Raw genomic sequence first — 24713 nt, forward strand, 5'->3', positions numbered from 1 at the left:
ACTTTTAGCTGGGAATGGGATATTAATAAGACCCAAAAGATTGGGTGAACGAGGGTCAGGGCTACATTTCTCACAAATATGAACCTAATTAATTGATACGATGAATCAAAGGCGCTCATCACATTGATCACGATCGACTAGTCGATCGCAACGCTAGTGTGGGTAGCTCGCGGAATCCCAATTTTTTTATGTACATAGTTAATTATGACTATATTGTGTTGTGTGAGCAACAAATGAGGTTATGCAGCACCCCTCTCTCTCTAAACAGCTTTTTGCTAAAGTTTTTCTAGTTTTATAGCTTCCAGCAGAGTTTACTACATTTCTCACAGTTTAATTCACGTTAGTCGCAAACAAACAGAAGGACACTTCTCTCTATGGAGCTTCCTACTTGGGTTTTGCAGGTTAGCAATTTCACACAGTTTAACGTTATGCTAACTAATGCAGGTTGACCTTTCAGTAGCAAAAGTAGTGGTGTTTTTCTCCCCTCCACAACATTGACGTATTATTAAATTACTAACAGTGGCTGCTGCTGGCCGAAAAAAACTTCTAACATTCCTTTCTTCGAAAGGCCCGGAGCAGGGAAAATGGACCGGCACAGTAAGTTTGAACATAATGAAAATAATTCACTTAATAATGGTAGGGTCAGTTCTATCCTTAAAACATATGGAAAGACAATCTAAATGACCTATATAACTAAACTCATTATATAATGCATATAAGGTGGCTTAAAAGTTGGTGGGGACAATTTGAGCATCCTGAAAAGTTGCTAGTGTTATGTAGGGTGACCAAATGTCCTCTTTTGCCCGGACAAGTCCTTCTTTCACGTAGTATCCTCGTCATCCGGGCGGGTTTTATAAATTCATAAAAATGTCCGGTTTTTATGATTTTTCACGAGACCAATTTGAAGAGAATCCCTCCGGCCACTGGGTGGCAGCGCCTGCATGCGATGACATGGCTCCTAGTAGTAGAGAGGGAAGAAGTAGTTCCTCTTGTTTTTGTTGGCAGTTTACCCCTATCATTAGGCATTACCGCCATCTACTGGGTTGATGATTTGGCCACAACGCCTGCCCAGTTGTTATATATTTTTACGATAAATACGTATATAATGACAACTGTTGACTTCTGTCGGAGCTTTGACTGTAAAATCCCGTTTGGTGTCGCATCGTTGCGCTGCCGATGATTGTAAACATTTATAGCAAAGTTTGATTTTTGCCTCAGCTAGCTATCAGTAAGCTAAACCACGCTAGGCATTATGGGAAACGTAGTTTTGAACTGCTACGTTTGGAAACATGCGGGTTGAATAGTTTGTCAGTTTATTTCAGTTATGTTTGTGTGCAATCTAGAACATTGAATAAGAATATCAATTGAATGGGACTAACAATTTGTCAAGGTCAATTGTCGTGATGGTAATTTATAAGCCTACTGTGTGTATGTGTATTGACTGGACTACTTTTTCATGGGTCTGCATTATACTATATATATTATGTATTTTTTTGTCATTATTTATTTTTATTTTTTTTCAAACTGCATTTTTCCATCCAGAGTGAGGGGGCACACTTTAAATATATTAAAGTGATATAGGCATCTTTGAGTGAACTTCGAGTAAAATTCAAGTATCTTGAGGCCGGGCTGAGTGTCCTCTTTTTTGGAAATCAAAATATGGTCACCCTAGTGTTATGTCCCTACCGTCCCTATGCAAACCTACGCCCTTGTGATGACATCAGAGGCGGAGAAAGGAGCATTATCTTCTTTTACAGACCTGATGGAGCTTCTCTTGGACGACGGGAATACGTGTGAGCAACTCGGCCCACTGGGTCTCCACTTGGCCCAGGGCTGTCCTCAGACCAGCTGTATCTACCCGCTTCAGTCTCAGCAGCTGGTTACCCGTGCTCAGCACAGATGAACGCAAGGATGACTTAGCATCCACCTCCTTGGAAAACTCCTGAAAGAAGTCCAAGTGACTTTCAGTATGATGCAATAAATGCTGAGCCAACATCTGACTTGTTAACGCTTTAAAGTGTTTAGGACTGGGGATTCAACTCTGATCTTTGCAAGCATTTTACAGAAGTGATTGGATTTATGAAGTTTAGTCTATTATAAACATACCAGGAAGGCACAGAGGTGATCCCTGACTGTCTCTAACTCCTGAGGCACGGTGACCGACTGCGTTGTCCAAAACTCAAGTCTATCCAGAGCCAACTGCAACCAGTTGCTCAACTCTGCCGACTCCCTTTGGTACCTAGAGTGGGTAAACAACAAAGATAAAGACACGGGGGGGAAAAAAAGGCTATAAAATTTAGCCGAGTTAGCGTCAGTGGTGGGAAATAATAAGAACAACTAGGCCCGCAAGCAGGACCTCGCAATTTGGCGCAACTCGGTCGGCACGCAGGTCTGGGTGGTGACAGATCGTCCCCCTCTCGTCATCTCATGAGAACCTAACATGCTCAAAACTTGTCTGTTTTTTGGGGATTAGAAATACATTCACACAACTAGGAGAAAAAACCCTGTTGGAGAGAGTGCTACAAAAAAAAGAGGCGCTACTGAGCTGTGCAGCCACGCCCTTATTCAAAACCAAAATTATTCTTCTAATTGGGCTAATTCGGCCAAGTGTGCCAAATTCCATGACTCTATAAACTGCCTAAGTCCCTGAAAAAAATGAACTTCCTTTTAATGGGGTACAAAGGGTCGTCACGGCAACCGACATATGGAAATGGACCTTAAAGTGTAATATTACAAAAGGTCTTGAAACTACAATGACCAATCTGAAAAGAACTGGACATGTATCAGTAAAATGAGTGACCCTTCTGTTGCCACTAGTTGACGCTGTAGAGTTGATGCAAATGACCCCTACAGGACCCTTCAGGGTACGACTCTCACCAAGCACGGGAAGTTTGGCGCAGATATGTTGTATGTCTGCCAAGTTATGAATGTTCAAATTTCAAATTTGGGTTGAGACAAAATGGCAACGGTCTTTTTCACGTTCCTGTTTGGACCCCTCCGCTTTAACGAAACCTCAATATTTTTCATCAGGCACCTGAACACATGTCTTAAGGCTCCCCTGAGACAGGTTTGAGGTCAATTGATATTTTTCCCTTGGAGGAGGAGCCTGTCTAGTAAAAAAAAAAAAAGGTGTTTCCTGTTCCCACTAGGGGGCACCTGGCCTAATGGGTAGTATTTCAATGCAGTCTTGTTCAGGCCGGGATACCTCTCATACATGCCAGATATGAAAAAGATTGCACCTTGTATCAAAGAGTTAGTCCTTTACTGAATTTGGTGTGTTGCCAAAAAAAATGGCCAACTTTGGTACCCCGCCCAGGTCAGGCACATGAATAAAAACTCACCATTTTGATAACTTAAGATCTCATCTCTCATGTGTCTCATGAACAGTCACACCAATTTTAAGGCAGGTCCAACTAACTCCCTAGAAGCCAAGGTCTCAAACGTGCACCCTGTAAATTGATAAAACTTTCACATTCGATCCAAAATACCTGATTTTCCTGTTTGGACTTGGGAGCAAAAGAAATTTTGAAGCAGTTCTGCACAACTTATCCCCAAATTTCATCGCTCCATGTTAAAAAAACCTAATAAGAGAGGCCTTTTATAAAATTTCAAGGGGTACGCCACTGAGCCATTTCATTACATTTTTTCGCAAAATTGCAAAATTAACAAAATTTACGCAAAGCCGCATGTACAGTATGTGCATGTTTTGGTGTGTTTTTGAGCATGTTCAGGCCTCCAAATTGGCCAATTCTCATTTGCCATGAATATATATATATATATATATATATATATATATATATATATATATATATATATATATATATATATATATTAGGGCTGTGAAAATTATCGCGTTAACGCGCGGTAATTAATTTTTTAAATTAATGACGTTAAAATATTTGACGCAATTAACGCACATGTCCCGCTCAGACAGTATTCTGCCTTTTGGTAAGTTTTACAGCAAGGCTTTTTGTGCTGCAGCACAACAGCGAACTCTTGTGGTCGCTTTGCGACATGGTTTAATTTTTTCTTGCCAGTTCATATGGCTGCACGACGTCTCGGGCTGACGCCTATGTTGTAATGTTGTGCTTATATGATCCTTGGACAAGATTTGTCTGTAAGTATGGTTGTTGTAAAGAATGTACATATTATGTTAGTAAGCGAAATGTTCTATTTTTTGTATGAGACGCTTTTTGTTTATGTTTAGTGAACCTGTATAGCGTGCTAAGCTAACGTTGTTGCTAATGCAAGGCTTGTGTACTTTTTTTTTTGTAGTTTTATGACGGTCTAAAGAGGACAATGGTTTGAGGCTATTTTATTAATAAATCAGATGAAAAAGGAAGAAGTCTAATTATTAAGGCGTCGTTCACTAGCTGTCTAGCTTTGGAAAAAGTAGACGCTTTGGAGTGAGGACAGCATAGACAGATTTAAATGACAGTAGAGTGAAATGCCCACTACAGTCCTTATGTACCGTATGTTGAATGTACAGTGGGGAGAACAAGTATTTGATACACTGCCAATGGATTTTCCCATAGGCAGTGTATCAAATACTTGTTCTCCCCACTGTATATATCCATCTTGTGTCTTATCTTTCCATGCCAACAATTTATTTTACAGAATATATATAATTTACAGAAAAATATGGCATATTTTATGGTGGTTTGAATTGCGATTAATTGCGATTAATTACGATTAATTAATTTTTAAGCTGTAATTAACTCGATTAAAAATTTTAATCGTTTGACAGCCCTAATATATATATATATATATATACAATCCTTTGCATTCAAATAGGGCTCTCACACCATAAAAATCACACACACAAACAAAGTATGAAATGTAATTCCCCCATTCAAGTCTGACCTGCTCCAGTGTTTGAGTGTGGAGTCGAAGCGGTGTAGCTCCTTGTTGACTTTGGTGGTTGACGAAAGCCAGTGTTCTCCTAGCTGGGTCAGCTGGTGTTCCAAGTCCGAACAGCTGACAGATAGAAGGAGCCTTTTGCCCTCTTCAAGGACCTGATACAGTTGGGGCTGATGTTCGGTTAGACTCGCCTTCAGACGCTAAAATCGAGGAGAACATGAGTGTCATGCTGAGAGACGAACTTCATATGCTAATACGTGTTATCCCAGATTTTCATCCCATTGGTTTGGCTGCCTTACCTGGTAGAGACTGATCCTCTCACAAAGTCTCTCCTCAGTCTCTTCCACAAGGCCCACAGTGGGGATGCTGCACTCGACAGACTCAAGCTGTCTACACAGAGCCTGGTAGTCTTCCACAAGCCTGCTCCATGACTGACAGACACAAGCTCATCAATACCTTCTTAGTGGTTGTTTTTGGGGTACGGTTGCTTCTTCTCACCTCTAGAATACCCTCCAGTTCCACCCCCCTCCTGTGGGCCTGTTTGAGGACACTGTGTGCTAAAGACATGGCCTCTTCTAGGGCCTGACTTTCTCGCGGTGTCACCAAACTAGAAACTTTGCTGTAGAAGGTCTGAGTGAGGATCATGTGGCATTCAAGACTCTGGAAGAACTCCTGAAGAGGAAAAACGTGAAATATTATCAACATGGCAGTTAAACTAAGTGCTACTGCTTTTCAAGACAACTTACTTTGTGTTTGTCTAGTAACATATGGACCTCAACAACCGAGGAAACAGTCATTTTTTGGTCAGCGGCCATCTTGTCCTGAGCCGTGTCAACCAGATCCGTGAGATCTCTGAGTGCCGCTTCGTACTGAGCCTTGTGAGAAAGGGCCCGGTTTAGGCCGCTACGTCTTGAGCCCACCATCAGTAGCAGCTCTTCATATGTGTCCTGTGCAACAAACACCCATTAACAGTGCCATAAAAAATGAATTTGGTCTGTTTTTTCCATGTTTTTTGCGTTACTTGTAGTTTAAGGAGTTCTTGATGGGAGAGACGGTCAGATTGGAGCCCTTCAGCTTTGGTCTTCAGCTCGGTTACCCTCTGCTCAAATTCCCTCAGACTGTCCTCCACCTCTGATAATGTCTGCAAATATTGACATTGCAAATATTATCCATTAATGTCAATATACAGCAGGAATCCCCTGCTCTTTCAACAGGCCCACCCAGCATTTACCAGCACAGAAGAGTCCTAAAATATTTGAAAAACTAAAATTGGTTCATTAAAGCGAATTTATCTAATTTTCACTGATTTTTCTCTTGATACATTTCATAATATGATTGGTCAATAGATTTATTGTAAATGACAAAATAAACATAATTGGAAAATAAACAATTATATATTTTATACGTAGTGATCCCTCGTTTTTCGCAACTGTAGTAAGTATGATTATGAGTTTTAAACATGTTACCGCCCCACCGAATTATTTTTAAACAAGAATAAAGTAGAAAAACGCTTGTCTTTATTAAATGTTTCATTGAGTGAGTCCACTCAAATCTGCCCAAGCTGCTCACTTACACACAATGAGTTGCCACAGCATCTCTTTAACAAGTAAAACGATGATTGATGCATGCGACGCTTTGAAGCTGACGCTTCCCAGCGCCTTTGGCAAGATCAAACCTTAATGTCTGTCAATCATCGTTAACTTTAATAAGCAACTCCAGTGCACTCCCTGACCAAGAAAAGCGTCAGGAGCGAGAGACCATGTAAATACTGCATTTTTTTTTTTTTTTTTTTTAATTGAAAAAAAAAATCTGCCATGGACTGAGGGCGCAAAGTTTAAAGTGTGAAGTAACGAGGGATCACTGTAATATTTTTCTGTATTTTATTGATTATTACATATTTTCTATTTGGTGAAAAACAGTTTTTAAAAAAAGGGCTATATCTACATATGTTTTCGTTTTTGTTCCCGATAACTTGCCAAGTTTTTTTGCGAGTGCACTTCGCCCCCAAAAAATGTTCACACACACACATTCCTGTTATCAGTATCTGCAGCTTTAATATTGTGACATTATCATGAAATATAAATTAATCACTGAATTTGTGGAATGGAGTCGTTATATCAGGACTGGGCTAGATTGCACTGAGAGCTTTTTCCAATATTTTGTCCTTCTTTGTAGCCAAACAAATAAAATATTGCCTTTCCGGATGATTTTATGCACTTTGACATCATTAAAACTACCTCGATAATAAACACTATATTCTATTGTCAATTCAAGAGCTAATGTAGTGGCTTGTGAGTATGTGGTTTCAGATGCAAAAAGGAATAGTTGTTGTTGTGTCCAACAATTCTACGATATTTACTTTCATTTGACGCATGAATAAAAGTGTTTTTTTCAAACCTCGATCTGCTTGGCTGCAGGCCGGTCCGCTGTTGCAGCCATCTTCTGTAGCAGCAGATTCTTACTCTCGCTCAAAGCCGTGAACAGCATTCTGAGTTCATTCTGGTACACAGAGCAAGCGGTGTTGAAGTTAAAACACAACAGGCTACTGTGCATATAAAAAAAAAACAATGATAACAGAATCAAGAGTTTCAATAAAGAGAATTTTACCTGGAAGTTTAAGTGCTCCTGAAGTTTGTCCCTCATGGTGTCACATTGCTGTTCAAGGGTAGAGTCCAGCAGGCCCATCCTCTCCTGCAGACCTTCCAGGGTGTCCTCCATCAAGGCTCGCTCCTCCCCTCCGCAGAGTCTGCCCGCCCCACCACCTAGCAGGTCTCTGCACTGGTTTACCTCTCTGCTCATCAACTTCAAATCTTTATTGGTGCTCTGTATGGGAGAAAACAGCACAGAATTATTAAATTATTCATGAGGTTGTTATAAAGCATAAGATTTGAGTATTTGAACACATTTCAACTACAGTCCCAGACAAAAGTCTTGTCGCTTATCCGTTTTGTAGAAACAGTTGCTAATAACCTGACTTTTAATTATTCAATTTGTTTCAGAAATGGCTCATATGATAGCTAAGACCCTCCCAAATGATGTTGAATGTACAAACATATATTTGTTTCACTGAAAAATGATTTATCATTTAATGAAGTCATAAAGGTCACATTTTGGCAAGACAAAAGTTTTGTCGCCTACAGAAAGTAGTGTGAAAATTGAACAAAAATGTACTTCAAATACAAAAATATGTTACATAAGCGAATTATGTAGTGGTGCTGTGAGATCCAAATTTAATATTTTGTATGAATTCCATGGGCTTGAAGGACAACATTCATGCGATTCAGCAAGGATTCATATAATTTATTGATGAGGTCATCAGGAACATCAAATAAAGCAGTCTTGCATGCCTCCCAGAGTTCATCAACATTCTTGGGTTTCGTCTTCCATGCTTCCTCTTTCATCCTGTTCATGTATGGTGACCTGGCTGGCCAGTTCTGGAGGATCTTGATCTTCTTTGCCTTGAAGAACTTTGAGGTAGAGATTGAATTATGCGACAGAGCACCATCGTGCTGCAGAATTTGTCCCTTTTTATAGTTAGGAATGTAACAGACAGCTAAGATTTGTTGATATTTCAGACTATTTATGTTGCCTTCCATCCTGCAGATCTGTCGCACACCCCTATACTGGATGTAACCCCAGACCATGATTTTGCCACCACCAAACTTCACCGTTTTGTGGCAAAAGGTGGATTTTTCAGATGAATCTTCCATTGAATTACACCACAGTCGCCGCAAATATTGCAGGAGACCTACTGGAGACTGCATGGAGCCGGGATTTACTCAGAAAACAGAAATATTAAATTTGGATCTCACAGCACCACTACTTAATTATCTTATGTTATGTAACATATTTTTGTATTTGAAGTACATTTTTTGTTCAATTTTCACACTACTGTCTGTAGGCGACAAAACTTTTGTCTTGCCAAAATTTGACCTTTATGTCTTCATTAATTGATAAATCTTTTTTTCAGTGAAACAAATATATTTTTGTATATTCAACATCATTTGGGAGGGTCTTAGCTTTCATATGAGCCATTTCTGAAACCAATTGAATAATTAAAAGTCAGGTTATTAGCAGTTGTTTCTACAAAATGGATAAGCGACAAGACTTGTCAGGGACTGTATTCTTGTGAGTCACGTTTCTTCCACGTCACCTCAAGATGTGTGAGCTGTGTCTCAGTGTCTTCAGAGAGCAGCACCGGCCCCGAGAGCATCTCATTCTCAGCAGTGTCCAACCAGGTTGAGGCGGCTGACACTGCAGCGTAAAGGTTCTGCTGGACTGCCACCCCACGCGAAGAGAGTGACATCTTCTTGTCGCCGCTCTCTGCCTGCAAGAGGAACAAAGCGATTTATAAAAGTGACTGAAAAGAGTGAAAATTGGGTTAGGAGTAATCGTTTTTACCTCTTCTGTGATTCTTTCTAGAGTTTGGCTGCAGGCTTCGAATAGAGCTGTGGGAGAGCGACAGTCCTGGTTGCTGGACTCACCCCGGAACACCATGCTGGGACTGGTCAGACGGGACCGGTGGATGATCTGCACACACATTTCGCATTAGAATTGCCTCTCTGATCAAATTGAAATTCACTTTTCCGCAATGTAAAGAGGTCATACTGGGCTAAACTGGTCCTGCTCCAGCGTGTTAAGAGAAAGCTGCAGCTTAGTGCTCTGATCTTTATTGAGGTTCTCCCAGCGATGTCTCAAGTGGTCCCCTTGAGAAAACCTTTCTGCTTCCAGCAACACTCCCACGGGATGAGATCCCTCACTGCTAAACAAAAGAATACAACGAGATTAATTAAATTAGCAAATGCAAGTAAACTGGAAAAAAAAAGAAAAGGTGAGAAAGTACCTATCCCCATTTGTGGTGACCTGTGGATGAATTAAGTCTTCCCCAACACTGGCTACTGACTGAAGCAGCTTCTTCTGCTCTGCTACATGCTGCTGCAGCTCCTATAAGCATAAATCATAAAATTATTTTATTCTGTGTAAAATGTACATTGTATATTTGTGGATTATAGCAATCATTTTTTGATTTGACTGGGGGTGAGCAACAAATAAAATAGTTAATCACGCTTAATTGCACAGAATCCAATAATATATTCAAAAGTAGTTTATAGCTAACTTTAGCCCAGATAGTAAAACTCCTTTTTTTTTTTGAATGGTGTTTATTTGGTGCGCTGCACAGCCCAACATGTTTGACCGACCGTCACCATTCGAATTTCAAAATGACCAGAATTTTCGCGCAACACAGATAATATCTTGAATGAGCCCCCACAAATTTTCCTTTTGCCCGTAAACGTGTGTTTTTTGAAATTTTTTAAAATCTTTTTTTGACCAAATCGCATAATTTAGACATTAAAAAAAAAGTCCAGGATGTTAAGTGGTATAAAAGTTGTATACAGAATTTGCCAAATACTTATGGTTCCCCCAAAATTTGCCAAAAAATGTCCCATTCATTTATAATGGGATGCTATTGACAGCCAGGTACGTCCAAATTTCCCATTTATTTTCAATGGCAGGAAAACATACAATAGGTCCTTGTGATTTTTGACCATTTAGCATGACAGCACATTGACATTAAACTGCTGCCCAAGTAAGTCGAGGCCATTCAAAGCCATGCATGTCCATAGCGTTGACGGCCATGTACGTCCAAATTTCCCGTTAATTTCCATTGGCATTTACACTGCATTGACGCCCATGCACACAGATGCCAATGAGGGCTATGCACGTCCATGCCATTGACGGTCATGTATGTCGATTCTACTGATGCCAATGTACTTGGATTCCATTGGCGCATATGTAAGTCGATGCCATTGAGGACAATGTACGTCCAAATTTCCCATTCATTTTCAATGGCAACAAAAAAACCTGTGTGCCCAAATCAACAGTAAGTGACCTGTTATCAACAGGACGTGTCCCCCAAATGTCTCCAAATCAACTGGGTGGGTCTTTTCTACCACAGCAAAGCCCTATAGTAATTTCTCCAGAAATCGCAGTTTTAAATGTACTGCCATATTAATACAAAAATTTATCAAAAAAGGACAACAGAATTAAAACCTGTGATTAAAATATTCAACTGCGTTAATTAATTTGTGAGTTAACTTATCATTTTTCAAAGCTTTTGTTTATACACAAAAAATCTGAAGAAGGGCGTCAATTAGATGCTTGCTTATTGTCATGTTTAGAATCATGCGAAACCAGGATTGTGCTAGCCACGGGTCGAGTTTAAACACACATTCTCAAATCCCTTTACCATCTGTCTGAGCAGGTTGTCGTGGTGCTGCTGCGTGCGTGACGATCGAGCCTGAGAGAGCCAATCTTGAACGTTGGGGCTCTGTGAAAGCGATGAGTCGGGCTCACTGTCATCCTGCTCTTGCAAGGAACCCTGGGGGCAAAAAAAACCCCCAAGCCGACAGGAGCGTTAGGAGGTGGTAGCACTTGAATTACTTCTAGGAGGCTTAATGAGGCAAACAGTAATGAGCATTGTCATCTCTCATGAATAAAATGAAAAAGGTTAAGCATGCAAAATGGATGGAGAGATTACAGCCTCGGAGGCTCAAATGGCCTGCTCTGTTAATTGGGCCCACTGAGTATCAAGAGCCCTTAACTCAGCAGATTCAACAACTCAAAAATACGACTACAGAATAGAAATACAACTGGAGATGTGCACCTTCAAAGAAAACTTTCAAACATAGCATCCGCTCACCTGTATGTCCACCTGCTTGTCCTGCAGCATCTGCTGCAGCTCCAGCAAGCTGTCCTTCAGGGATTGCAGTTTGACTGTGAGCTGCTCGGCCTCTCCCTTTGTTTCGGCTCGACCCTCCAGGAGCAAGCTCTCACTGTGCACCGACAGCTCGGACAAATACGACACCTTCTGCTCGATCTCGAACAACATGTTCTGCGCGGCAAAAAAAACAAAGGCTTAGTGTTGGAGCGTCATTTAAGGGCTCTTGGCTGCAATTGTAACATTCCTACACAACACAAAGTGTTTCTATTCAGCAGTTTCCATTTTCTACTGCCACTCTGAGAAAATACAAGGAGCTTCAGAATTGGTCTTTAACGCAAAAAGACGCAATTATAATTCAAACTGAAAAATGTCATTTTTCCTATTCAGCCAAACAGATACAAAAATTTCATTTCAACTCTTCGTTTTAAGGTACATGTTGGTCTGTGTTATTAGTCTATTGTCCTAGCCAGGGTTGCCCCCCACGAGATAAGGATATACACAGGGGGGTGGACAGGAGCCATATGTGATCTTCTAATCATCTTATTTAACCTCCCCTGACTACCACAAACACAGTTGTGCATGTTCCTATTGTAGAGAGGTGGTTCTTAGCTAATTATAGGGTTTATGTTGACGTCTTAATATTAGCAGCTCTAATATGAGCCCATGTTGTGATGTTACCATAGAAAAAGGAAGAGCAAGGGCAGTAAAGGAACTTGCTGTGTATGTGCGACCATACATACTAGTATAGAACTACTCTGATTTCATTTGGGTGATACCATATGTCATCGAGTGTCATTTAGTAAATTGTGTCACTTTGATGCAATATTGGGATTTTTACATATGTATTTGGGTTAGGATTAGAGTTTAGGAACTGTTTTAGGGATAGGACTGGAGGAGATAGACCTTTTCTCGTAGGCACCGTCTAGCTGTTTGCATTATTCTAACACACTTAATATAATCAATCAGGGAATAGTATCGTTTCTCGTATTTACTGTTTGACTGTTTGTATTACTCTAACACACCCAATATAAAATAAATAGCACTTAAATCATAGTTTAAGGAAAACAAGCAGAATATAGGGCATAAGAGATACATGACGCCTTCTTATCAAAGAAGCCCAATGTGTGCATCATGCAACTGACTGAGCAAGATTGACCCTGACAAGCTCACGTCTGCACCACCAACTCTCGCAATCAGTTCTCCCGGAACCCAAATAAATCAACAAATAAGCCGCAGGATTCAAAATGAGGGAAAAAAGTAGCGGCTTATAGTCCAAAAATTATGGTAATATAATGTTAATAAAAGAAAATAACCGAAATTGACTCCGGTTACAGCCCCAAGTAAGACTCTAAAGTAGATATTTTAACATAGTATTTACCGTTTATTGGCCCGTTTACCGTTTATTCGCCCGAATATAAGACGGCCCTGATTATAAGACGAACCCCTCTTTTTCAAGACTCAAGTTTGAAAAAAAAGACTTTTTCAAAATCAAATTAATTTATATACAGAAAATAATTACAGTACATGTGAAACATGATTATGACAATATATTTGAGAGAAAAGGCATGTTATTTTGCCTCATTCAAATCTTAATATCTGAAAATTTAAATATGTAAACTAGGGGTGTAACGGTACACAACAATCTCGGTTCGGTACGTACCTCGGTTTTGAGGTCACGGCTCGGTTCATTTTTGGTACAGTAAGAAAACAAAATGCAAAATATAAGTGTGCTAGTTGTTTATTACACACTTTTGTGCTTTCAACAACAGGAACAGTAGCCTATACAAAGCTAGAATCCTGCTCAAAAAGTAGCATGTATTTAAAGATAATAATCCAACAACAATTTGCCTTTCAGACCCCGCGTATTGGTCAGCTTTCTTTCTGAAGAAAGAAGAAAAAAGAAGTCTTGTGCTAAACAGAAAAGCAATCCCAATGACAAAGATTTTAACATTTATTTTACAAATGAAATGCCTCAATGATTTTTTTCTTATGAACGGTTTTCAAAAGCTTTATTGGTTGATTTTCTCAAGTTAAAGCGCCACACAGAAATTAATTAATTGTGTAAACAGGATCTGTGTATTATTATTATTTTATTACAGGTGTTTTAGCTCATTTCAGTGTATTTTATTTAAATGGGCTATTATTTATTTTATTATGTGTTTGTATTTTACAAATGTGATGTAGTATTCATTTATATTGTATATTTTATGTTGTATATTTTATGTTGTATAAATGTAGTTCCTATGTGAATATTAGTTCCTACTTGTTTTGTTGTGGTAGGAAGGTTTTGTATTGAACACGGGGCTGCGTTGGTTATTATTATAGCAGAGAAGACAACTGTAAATCAACAAAGTCCGTGTTGCCCAACGACAGCCCCAAAACATCACTGCTCTAGAGGAGATCTGCATGGAGGAATGGGCCAAAATACCAGCGTCAGTGTGTGAAAAGCTTGTGAAGAGTTACAGAAAACGTTTGGCCTCCGTTATTGCCAACAAAGAGTACATAACAAAGTATTGAAATGAACTTTTGGTATAGACCAAATACTTATTTTCCACCATGATTTGCAAATAAATTCTTTAAAAATCAAACAATGTTATTTTCAGTTTTTTCCCCCCACATCATTTCTCTCATGGTTGAGGTTAACCCATGTTGACAATTACAGGCCTCCCTAATACTTTCAAGTGGAGAACTTGCACAATTACTGGTTGACTAAATACTTATTTACCCCACTGTAGTATAAAAGAACAGCAAAGAAAGAAAGGGACTGTTCACCTGGCAGTCGATGAGCTGCTCCTCCATGTCAAGGTCTTCATTTTGGAGGTGAAGCGCCGAGCTGAGGGTGGCGCGGGTGCTGAGCAGCCAGTGGTCCAGCTCTTCGGCCTCGCTGTGGTACCGCTGAAGCGCCTGTTCCTGACGCTGTTCCTCCAGTTGCTCGCTGAGTTTTTCCTGGATAACCCCGTTAAAGGTTTCACATTTGCAGCTGTATTTAAGTCCATTCATTTGTTAAAATGTGTGAGATCAGAAAATCTCACCTCTAACAGCTGCCGTTTTCCAGAGGCCTTCATCCTGATGGTGGCCATTCTCTCTCCCAGCACGGTGAGGGTGGACTGCAGGGCCAGCTGGTCGGCGGGTTCGCCATCACCGTCCGTCAGCTCCTCCGAGAAGCACGTCCGCAGCTCGCCAATCTCATCTTGCAGCATCAGAATCTCGTCCATCAAGGCCTGATGTGACGCCATCTGGCTCTCAGGGCTCTTGCTAGGCTCCAGGCTTTCGCCGAGCGCTGCCTCTATGGACTCCATCTTGGTGGAAATGGACTGCAGGGATTCTTGGTAGTGTTGCTGTCGCTCCAGGGCTTCGTACAGACTCTTCTGCTTCTCGCTTATCTAGGGCACGACGAAAGGATGACGATGACTGAGTGTGATTGCTGTTCAAAGTGGCTGGCTTAAAACGTACCACATTCTTGAGTGTTTCCCATGATCTCTGAAGGTCATCCAGGTTGGCGGTGCTGGTCTCCATAGAAGGGTCGTAGAGCTCCTGGAGGGCGGCTCGAGTCAGACCACTGCGACCCTGTGGTACGGAACATGGGTGTGTGCAAAATTATTAAATGAAAGGAATAGATTTAAAACCAATCACAGGAGAGACTTGGATATTATAGAGTGTACATATTAACCAATATGAAGTCACTTTAGTGTCAGCACGAGCAAATGTGATCTATGACAACTGATGTTGTTTTCAATCGAGCATCTGACCAAAGTCTTATGAAGCTACTTTGAAAGATACAACTCAAAAGAATTTCCGAAAACCCAGTATTTATTTACACTGTAAAAGAGATGTTGAATTTATGGAACAATACTGGCAGCTATGGTTACCAGAATTATACTCTATAAAATAAAACCAAAACAAAACAGGAAAACCATAAAATGCTCAAATTCGCAATAAACTGCCGTTATATATACACTGTTATATAACTTTTTATTTAAGGTATTTATTTATACAGTGGGGCAAATAAGTATTTAGTCAACCACCAATTGTGCAAGTTCTCCTACTTGAAAAGATTAGAGAGGCCTGTAATTGTCAACATGGGTAAACCTCAAACATGAGAGACAGAATGTGAAAAAAAAAAAGAAAATTGCATTGTTTGATTTTTAAAGTATTTATTTCCGAATTACAGTGGAAAATAAGTATTTAGTCACCTACAAACAAGCAAGATTTCTGGCTGTCAAAGAGGTCTAACTTCTTCTTACGAGGTCTAGCGAGGCTCCACTCGTTACCTGTATTAATGCCACCTGTTTTAACTCATTATCGGTATAAAAGACACCTGTCCACAATCTCAGTCAGTCACACTCCAAACTCCACTACGGCCAAGACCAAACAGCTGTCGAGGGACACCAGAAACAAAATTGTATACCTGCACCAGGCTGGGAAGACTGAATCTGCAATACGTTAAACGCTTGGTGTAAAGAAATCAACTGTGGGAGCAATTATTAGAAAATGGAAGCCATACAAGACCACTGATAATCTCCCTCGATCTGGGGCTCCACGCAAGATCTCACCCCGTGGTGTCAAAATGATAACAAGAACGGTGAGCAAAAATCCCAGAACCACGCAAAGGGACCTAGTGAATGACCTACAGAGAGCTGGGACCACAGTAACAAAGGCTACTATCAACACAATGCGCTGCCAGGGACTCAAATCCTACACTGCCAAACGTGTCCCCCTGTTGAAGAAAGTACACATACAGGCCCGCCTGCGGTTCGCTAGAGAGCATATGGATGATTCAGAAGAGGAGTGGGAGAATGTGTTATGGTCAGATGAAACCAAAATAGAACTTGTTGGTAGAAACACAGGTTCTCGTGTTTGGAGGAAAAAGAATACTGAATTGCATCCGAAGAACACCATACCCACTGTGAAGCATAGGGGTGGAAACATCATGCTTTGGGGCTGTTTTTCTGCAAAGGGACCAGGACGACTGATCTGTGTAAAGGAAAGAAGTAATGGGGCCATGTATCGAGAGATTTTGAGTGAAAATCTCCTTCCATCAGTAAGGGCATTGAAGATGAGACGTGGCTGGGTCTTTCAGCATGACAATGATCCCAAACACACAGCCAGGGCAACAAAGGAGTGGCTTCGTAAGAAGCATTTCAAGTTCCTGGAGGGGCCTAGCCAGTCTCCAGATCTCAACCCCATAGAAAATCTGTGGAGGGAGTTGAAAGTCCAACGGCAGCCCCAAAACATCACTGCTCTAGAGGAGATCTGCATGGAGGAATGGGCCAAAATACCAGCAACAATGTGTGAAAAGCTTGTGAAGAGTTACAGAAAACGCTTGGCCTCTGTTATTGCCAACAAAGGGTACATAACAAAGTATTGAGATGAACTTTTGGTATTGACCAAATACCTATTTTCCACCATGATTTGCGGTTTGATTCTTTAAAAATCAAACAATGTGATTTTCTGTTTCCCCCCCCCCCCCAAATTCTGTCTCTTATGGTTGAGGTTTACCCATGTTGACAATTACAGGCCTCTCTAATATTTTCAAGTGGGAGAACTTGCACAATTAGTGGTTGACTAAATACTTATTTGCCCCACTGTATACAGTAGTCACCAAGTATGGCTCGTGGTAAATATATCTTAAATGCACCCCTTAACGCATTTGAGGTCCAATCCATTTTGAATGGGGGCGGGTCAGCAGCAGTTGATAGCAGGACGTCTATCAATGTCAATGGGCGTCATAGCCATGTATAGGGTAGATATTCAATACGTAAATTGGTGTGAATAATCAGAATAAATTAAATGGAGGGTGATGACGTGAAGCGCTAGCAGGGTTAGCGGGTGAGCACGGCGGGGTTTCAGGGTACGGGTTGGCAGTACCTGGTTAAGAGGAGCGTCAGCGTTAGCCCCAGGGGAGGGGGAGCGGCAGGTAGGGGGAGAGGAGACCTCGCTGTTGGTGCCCTCCTCCCCCGACTCCTCGGTCACAGGGGAGAGGAGTGTGTGGCAGCGGCCTGCTGTCATCTGACCATACCGCACCAAAAGAAGCAGGCGGAAGGGGGGAAAAGTGGGACATATAGGAAAGGAACAAAGCCAAATGAAATAGTGAGACAACAGAAAAAAGAAGGGAAGAGTGAGAATAGGCTTTAAAATCAAAGTGGAAGGGCAGGTTGAGCAGGTTGCCGGCGGGTTGTTTAATAATTGCGAGGGGAGCAATCAAGTCAAACAAAAAACTAACAAAATCCATCTCATTAGATTGCTGTGAGCAATTGTAGTCAATAATGTGTTTCTAACTATCAAATGTCCTCTAAAACGGCATTTCAGTGTTTATAACGGCGATAAACAAGAAAAACACAGCATTTTTTAACATTGAATGTACTGACCACCAAAGCATACCATGTCTAGAGAGAGTATGAGTGGCATCAGCTGTTCTAGAATTGTCCCAGTTGTCTAAAAGCCAGCCTGCATGCATGCATGAGTAGAGAAACACAGCTGAAACGTGAGCCAAGGCCTAACTGCACTGTTTTCTGGCACTTCACAACTTGGCTAAAGTCTTTGTTAAAAATACGCGGGACGCTTTCCCGGGTTTTATGATGCAATGTGGTGCAATGCAGGACACCGGCATGCAAAAATTTGCTCTCAGCTGCGCGGCGGCTAAGTCAACAAAGTCGATGATCCTGACGACTAGACTATCATGCTGGCGTGCCGCTTGCTTACACACAAAAAAACGTGCTGTGATATCTTGTTTCCTGGCACAATGCATTGCAGACAGCAGTGACAAGGCCACGGAATGTGGGTCGTGCACGGTAGCAGGAGATGTGCAAACACAGCAGGCGAATGAATGAAACAGACAAAAATGTGCACGTGCGCACACACGCACGTGCAAATGGAGCAATAAAGTCAAAGCAATAAAATTTAAATATATTCTTAAATATGAGATTCAGTATATTTTATGTGTGTAAAAGAAAAATTTGAAAAACAATGTGATTCTCAAATTTATAAATATATTATTAAGATAATTTATAACCTTTAGGTGGGAAGTAAGTTAAAGGGATCCACGGATAGAAAGACTTGTAATTCTTAAAAGATAAATGTTATTATGAATTAAAATAATTTGATATTAAAACCCCTCTTCATGTTTTCGTTTTTAAACAATTTGGAAAATTAGTTCAACTAGTAGGTCGCCGTTGTTGACGTCGCAGGGCGGTGACGTCACTGGTTTACCCTGCTGGGCTTTCAGAATATGGTTCTAGCGACATAAAAGCGTCATCTGTTCAACCCTTTCAATTTGCACCAGAGGGGAACATTAATGAGCATGACAGCACTGTCGATATTTCACAAAACGAAAGCAAAAGCAAACTCAACAGGAAAGACGCGTTGAGACGAGACAAGAGTATGACAAAACCGGTGTTCTGCCAAAATGTGCTACACCGGCGAAAGGTCCTACAAGAGGCGAATTTGACACATGTGCTTTCAGCTTGTTTTGTTTACATGCATACAGACAGAACATGCCAAGGATGCCTTAAGAAAATACTTAAACGTAGTAATATCAAATAAGGGTGGTTTAAATACGTTACGTGACAAATGTTGTCAACAGATCAACAATCTGCTTTTGAGCTACCATAAGAAAACACAATGCTTAAAAGTATGATAGGGAAACACATGCAAAAAGTATTTTGAGACAATAAAAAGGTAATAAAAGAATAAATAAAAACACGAATGGTAAGTACCGTAATTTTTGCACTATAAGCCGCTACATTTGTTCATCGATAAGTCGCAGCTGTCCTCACTCTCATAAGACAAAATGAACCACCGTAAAGCTTTGAACCAATTGGCCGCAAAGCTTCATTGCTTCAAGACGCTTCATTTAGACAGCCAACCTCTGCTGCCACCTGCTGTCAACGTCAACATTGCTGTTGCCCCACATGCCTCCTAGCATGCATAGCAGCGCTACAGATGTAAATAACAATCAAAATTCATGTTCTGTGCCAATTATTTCTTCAGTTACTGTTCCAGTTGTTTCATTAGTTGGTAGTTATTGTATTTGGGAACACATTATTTGACAGTAGCGCCACAAGACTGTCGTTAGACAGTCATAATGATGACATCACACTGTCATGAGCATTAATCAATCCTTATAACAGATGTCATTTAGTGTTATTCGGCAAATTATCTCACTTTTGAATGGATATAAAAGATCCGAGCTGGAAATAAATGGACTTAGTGACATAATTTGCCGGATGACTGTCTTATGACGCCGCTGTCAAATCAAGTGTTACCCATTAACCCAAATAAATCAACAAGTTAGCCGCACTGGACTATAAGCCGCAGGATTCAAAATGAAGGAAAAAAGTAGCGGCTTATCGTCCGAAAATTACGGTACTCACCACTTTTAACCAATGTGCACATGTGTTGGACATCTCGCCGCGTAAAAGGAATTGCAGAACACCGGTAGTGTTGGTCTAGTGACAGTGACAATCTACGTCTTCACCCCGAACGTCCATTGCAAACATAAAACATGGCGCTCTCCGTAGATCAAAACAAACAAGTTAATCACAGCTTAAAAATTAATTAATCATAATTAATCGCAATTCTAACCATCTCTAAAATATGCCATATTTTTCTGGAAATTATTGTAGGAATGGAAAGATAAGACACAAGACGGATATATACATTCAACATACTGTACATAAGTACTGTATTTGTTTATTATAACAATAAATCAACAAGATGGCATTAACATTATTAACATTCTGTTTAAGCGATCCATGGATAGAAAGACTTGTAGTTCTAAAAAGATAAATGTTAGTACAAGTTATAGAAATTTTATATTAAAACCTCTCCATGTTTTCGTTTTAATAAAATTTGTAAAATTTTCAATCAAAAAATAAACTAGTAGCTCGCCATTGTTGATGTCAATAATTACACAATTCTCATGGTGCTTAAACCCATAAAATTAGTCGCACCAAAGCGCCAGCAGAGGAAGACAAAAAACACCAGTAACAAGTGGCCATGATGACACTGTGCTGTCATTTTAATCTGTTTGAGCGGGGCATGGGCGTTAATTGCGTCAAATATTTGAACGTGATTACTTAAAAATAATTAATTACCGCCCGTTAACGCGATAATTTTGACAGCCCTACTAAATATTATAAATTTTCAAGTCAATGGCAATATTTTATGTGTTTCTAATAACATATTTTAGTAAAAGAGACCAATTGTGGCTTATTAGAGACCACAAGTCTTTAAGTCTGAGGTTCCCTTTACAACTAAAAAAATAACATGCACAGACCTGTACAATTAACTATTTATTATTTTATCACTTTGCATAAGAAAGTAAAATTTAATTGTGTAAAAAATGTTTATTTTGACAGCTCATAGGCTATCCCATTGGTAATCAGGAAAAAGATTAGCCACATCTATTACACTTTGATTACGATATAATTACTTAAAAAAAAACTTGACCAAAGTATAGATAAAGATGGATTCTCTATTGACAATTGTTGGATAAAATACATGAAAAATATGTTTTGTTTTTTATCAGTTTCGTATCTTTCATGTTAAGGTCAGGTAAAACTACTTTTCTTTTTCAAATTAGGTTTAGGAGCATGAGTGAATGTCATATGCTGTATTTGTCGTTTTGAAAAGCAATCTTATCCAAGATACAATTGAGGATTCTATGAAACAAAGGGTAACAGTGTTAATACTTTTGTATTGCAGTTATAGCTTACTTTACAAGAAGTAACCACTTTTAAATGATTGTTCTATCGTAGAGGATGTCATCACTCACACATGCAGTCACCCGAGATGCATGCGGGGGCTCGGCCACTCACCATGACGACAGAGGGGTGCGCAGGAAGCTCCTTGTCGCCGGCTCCTCCGGTGCCGGGCATGTCGTCGTCGCTGAGTTCGTCCGAAAGGCCATCCGCCTCGCTGACCGTAAGCAGCATGGTGGCGTGCTTGGCCTTCACCGTCAGCATCTTGCACTTGGAGTGGAGCGAAGCGATCTGCTCCTGGTAGCCGCGGATCTTCTGGGCCAGTTCCTGTCACAACATAGCCACCGGAATAGAGAAGCCACCCACCCCGAGGTCAGGAGAGGGTGGATCGCTAGTTCCCGGTTAACACGGCAAAACTCGCATGCCGACTGAGAAGCAATCTAAACATTCTCCTCCCTTCCCAACCTCTGGCTTTTCGAAGTGGTTGCATAGAAAAAGAGCAGCCTTGCTTTTCTCTCTCTCCTCTGTATCTCTGAGCCAATCAGAGGCGAGAACTGTTATATGACTCAGAGCGGCGGTCGAGCAAACAGGGAGGATGTTTGGTTGAGAGAGAGAGAGAGATTGAGTTCAAAATTCCTCAGACTCTTCATAAAAAAAAGTGCAAGGAAAAACAGGAAGTGATGTCAGCGCTTGCCGCCTCCTTGCTTCCTCCTCCGCCAATCCTCAGGGCGGATTCCTTCTAACAAAAGGGAGCAGACGAAATAAGAGGGAGTGTTTGGAGGAGTGACAAAGATGGTGTCAGGTTTCAACTGCGGTATGAGAATGAATGGCGGCCAACCCCTCCTTCTTCTCTACTCCGCCTCCTCGACCCCGAGCGCCGCAGATGGTCAACGCACATATAATCAGGTCACGTGACTAACTAGGCCAGCGGTAGAGGCGAGGCGCTCGGCTTAAGAGGCCAACCGCAGGCATCAGTGAGCTGCCGTGATGGAGAGCTCGGAGATTGCAAGAAAGCGAAGCAAGCAAAAAGCTGAAAATAACATCAAATATAATCACACGCTTCCAGGAATCAGTTTTCCCCGAGTCCCTGCGGTATGGGTTCAAACTGCCGCATCATTATCCAAGTGTACAAAGTTGGCCTCGAATACCGCAGTTGAATCCAACCATCAACAAATGAGTCAGCATCATCAGATAAAGTCAAAATATGTGCGGGCCAGCTTCATAATGGCATGCGACATTTCTTTTTTCAGTACTTTAATTCGAATAGACAGCATATGAAAACATCAATTTAATCTCAATGGGAGTCAATAGAGTCTTATTGTATTCTCACTGAATTTAATCATTGGCAACTGACTGCTTGGCAGTTCTGATGAGTGGGGGGCTGAGGCATGCTTACATATGCTTGAAAGTGTGTTTATATTGGTGGAAATGTTTCCTTTTTAGGTGTTTAGAACAAGAACGCTTGAAATGTTTATTGTAAAAGTACAAACTCAAGAATCAGGAACCAATGATTGTGGTTAAACCGGAAGTTGCCAATTTTTGCAGATCAATGCATGAGCCATATTCTGATAAAGTACAGTATGACTAGAGCATAGACTTCACTAGTGCTGCAACGATTAATCGATTAACTCGAGTATTCGATTAGAAAAAAAGATTCTAATTAAATTTTGCTGCCTCAACTATTCGTTTAGTTAAAGTGGTGCTGTAATGGTTTATTTTGAAAGTGTTTGCATTGAGGTTTATTGATTTGGGCGGCTCCACTGCCCTCTAGTCTGCCTCATTTCACATGGCTGAATCCAGCTGCTCCATGTTAAGACCAACATAAGCTAAGTTTTTGTTTGCACTAATGTTTTTTAATGCATTGGTAATTTAGTTTATAGGTATATTTAGCCATTTTCTGTGGGAATATGTGTCTGAACCATTTGTTAAGAGCGTTTTATAGCATTTAAGCTAGCAGACTTTTGCTGTGTAAGTTAGGCAATTGTTCTTTTGTTGTACATAAATCTTTATTTTTTATTTTTTTATTTTTTTACTGTTTCAGGCTCAGCTCGGGTATTTTAATTTTTCATGTTCCTAATCCGATTATTCGATTATTCGAACTAACTAGTTCATCGATTAATCGACGACTAAAATAATCGATAGCTGCAGCCCTAGACTTCACTATCAGTTGACAAGACAGCTCCAAACATTGCGCCACACCTTCCCGTTGGGGGCCGACCCAGGCAGAGCATTTGGCTTTCACTGTGATATACTCAAACACGCTGCATTCAAAAGCCGGATTTAGGTGGAAAAAGGACGAATGTTTTACTGCATTCAAGCAGGAAGGAGTGTCTCAAGAGTAATTTGGTCGAGGATTCAAGTTAATTATTATATAAAATAGCCCCTTGCATGCACTTTGAACCGTTGTGAAAAAAATGCTTGGAAAAAATTAGCGTAACTTCAGTTCGAAATATTTACGTAAAATGAATGACTGCCCGTTTTTTTGCTTTGGATCAAGAATTTAGACTGTTGTATGTTCATATCTACAGAAATAGCGTGATGTACGCATTTATTTACAAGAATTTTCAACTTAAAAAGCTCTTTGTTTTGTGATGGCCGCCATGTTGTATCCATACACAGTGGCGCAAGTTTACATTCAAATGATCAGGTAATTTTCGGCCAACTGCCCGTTTTTTGTCAAAAAAGTAGTAATTTAGACATTGCTGAGTCCATACAAAAACCTGCCTTTTACATGTTTTATTTTATGTAACATTTCAATCTAAAAACAACTAGGGCCAGATAGCGGGCAAGACGTGCCTCTGTGCTGAGGCAACAGTAACATCGGCATTCAACCTAAATAAGTTGTGATTGTATACAGAAAAATGCAAAATTTTGCTTTTGTTGAGTAAAATTAAGATGATTCTGCATGCTTTTCTCAAGTGTTATGTTTCTGATGTGAAAATTCAGGGATTTATTCGCTGTTGAAAATTTGCACTAAATCAAAAAAAAAAAATTTAAGTTGTTATTTTGGGCAAAAACTTACAGATGTTATGTTAAATATTGCTATTGATCCTGAAAATATAGGTAATTATCTCTGCATTTTTGTGCATCTAGCGTAAAATTTGAGTTTTATAGCCATTTTAAGTTTTGTTAAAATTGTTTTAAAAAATTATCGAGATTTATTAGGGAACGACTGAATTTTTTTGATGTCGCTGCTCATTGAGAATCATATATGCCTAAGAGAGGTGCCTGTTTTGGTTTTAGATCACTAGCGGCTTTGGTTTTGAAAATATATTTCCAGTATTGCTCAGGCCTATAATGAATGAATCTGAAGCCATTTATTTCATCAGTTTTATGGTATTGCTGTATGCCACTATTTGTTTCATTGAAAATATTGTAGTTCCAGTAGTTGAATTGTGTTTTCTTTTGCTAGGCTTTTCTTGTTGTTTTAA

General features: G+C 40.2%; 1 protein-coding gene across 10 annotated transcripts in view; it reads right to left on the minus strand.

The window, feature by feature from the left end:
- Positions 1–24713, minus strand: part of syne1a (spectrin repeat containing, nuclear envelope 1a) — a 273050-nt gene that overhangs the window by 61333 nt on the left and 187004 nt on the right. For 8 of the 10 annotated variants that reach the window (XM_057822040.1, XM_057822039.1, XM_057822038.1 and 5 more), the window contains 20 exons: positions 21400–21609; positions 17450–17590; positions 15035–15148; positions 14614–14964; positions 14354–14527; positions 11561–11752; positions 11108–11239; positions 9704–9804; positions 9469–9622; positions 9262–9390; positions 9014–9187; positions 7468–7683; positions 7258–7359; positions 5882–6001; positions 5607–5807; positions 5359–5532; positions 5160–5291; positions 4864–5060; positions 2107–2239; positions 1760–1942 (listed from right to left, as the gene is read on the minus strand). In XM_057822040.1, coding sequence (XP_057678023.1) covers positions 1760–1942; positions 2107–2239; positions 4864–5060; positions 5160–5291; positions 5359–5532; positions 5607–5807; positions 5882–6001; positions 7258–7359; positions 7468–7683; positions 9014–9187; positions 9262–9390; positions 9469–9622; positions 9704–9804; positions 11108–11239; positions 11561–11752; positions 14354–14527; positions 14614–14964; positions 15035–15148; positions 17450–17590; positions 21400–21609 — 3330 coding nt within the window. The remainder of the gene's footprint in view (positions 1–1759; positions 1943–2106; positions 2240–4863; positions 5061–5159; positions 5292–5358; positions 5533–5606; positions 5808–5881; positions 6002–7257; positions 7360–7467; positions 7684–9013; positions 9188–9261; positions 9391–9468; positions 9623–9703; positions 9805–11107; positions 11240–11560; positions 11753–14353; positions 14528–14613; positions 14965–15034; positions 15149–17449; positions 17591–21399; positions 21610–24713) is intronic. The other 2 variants (XM_057822043.1, XM_057822044.1) reach the window with 1 other exon arrangement.

Source organism: Corythoichthys intestinalis, chromosome 19 (assembly GCF_030265065.1).
Source record: "Corythoichthys intestinalis isolate RoL2023-P3 chromosome 19, ASM3026506v1, whole genome shotgun sequence".
NCBI lineage: Eukaryota > Metazoa > Chordata > Actinopteri > Syngnathiformes > Syngnathidae > Corythoichthys > Corythoichthys intestinalis.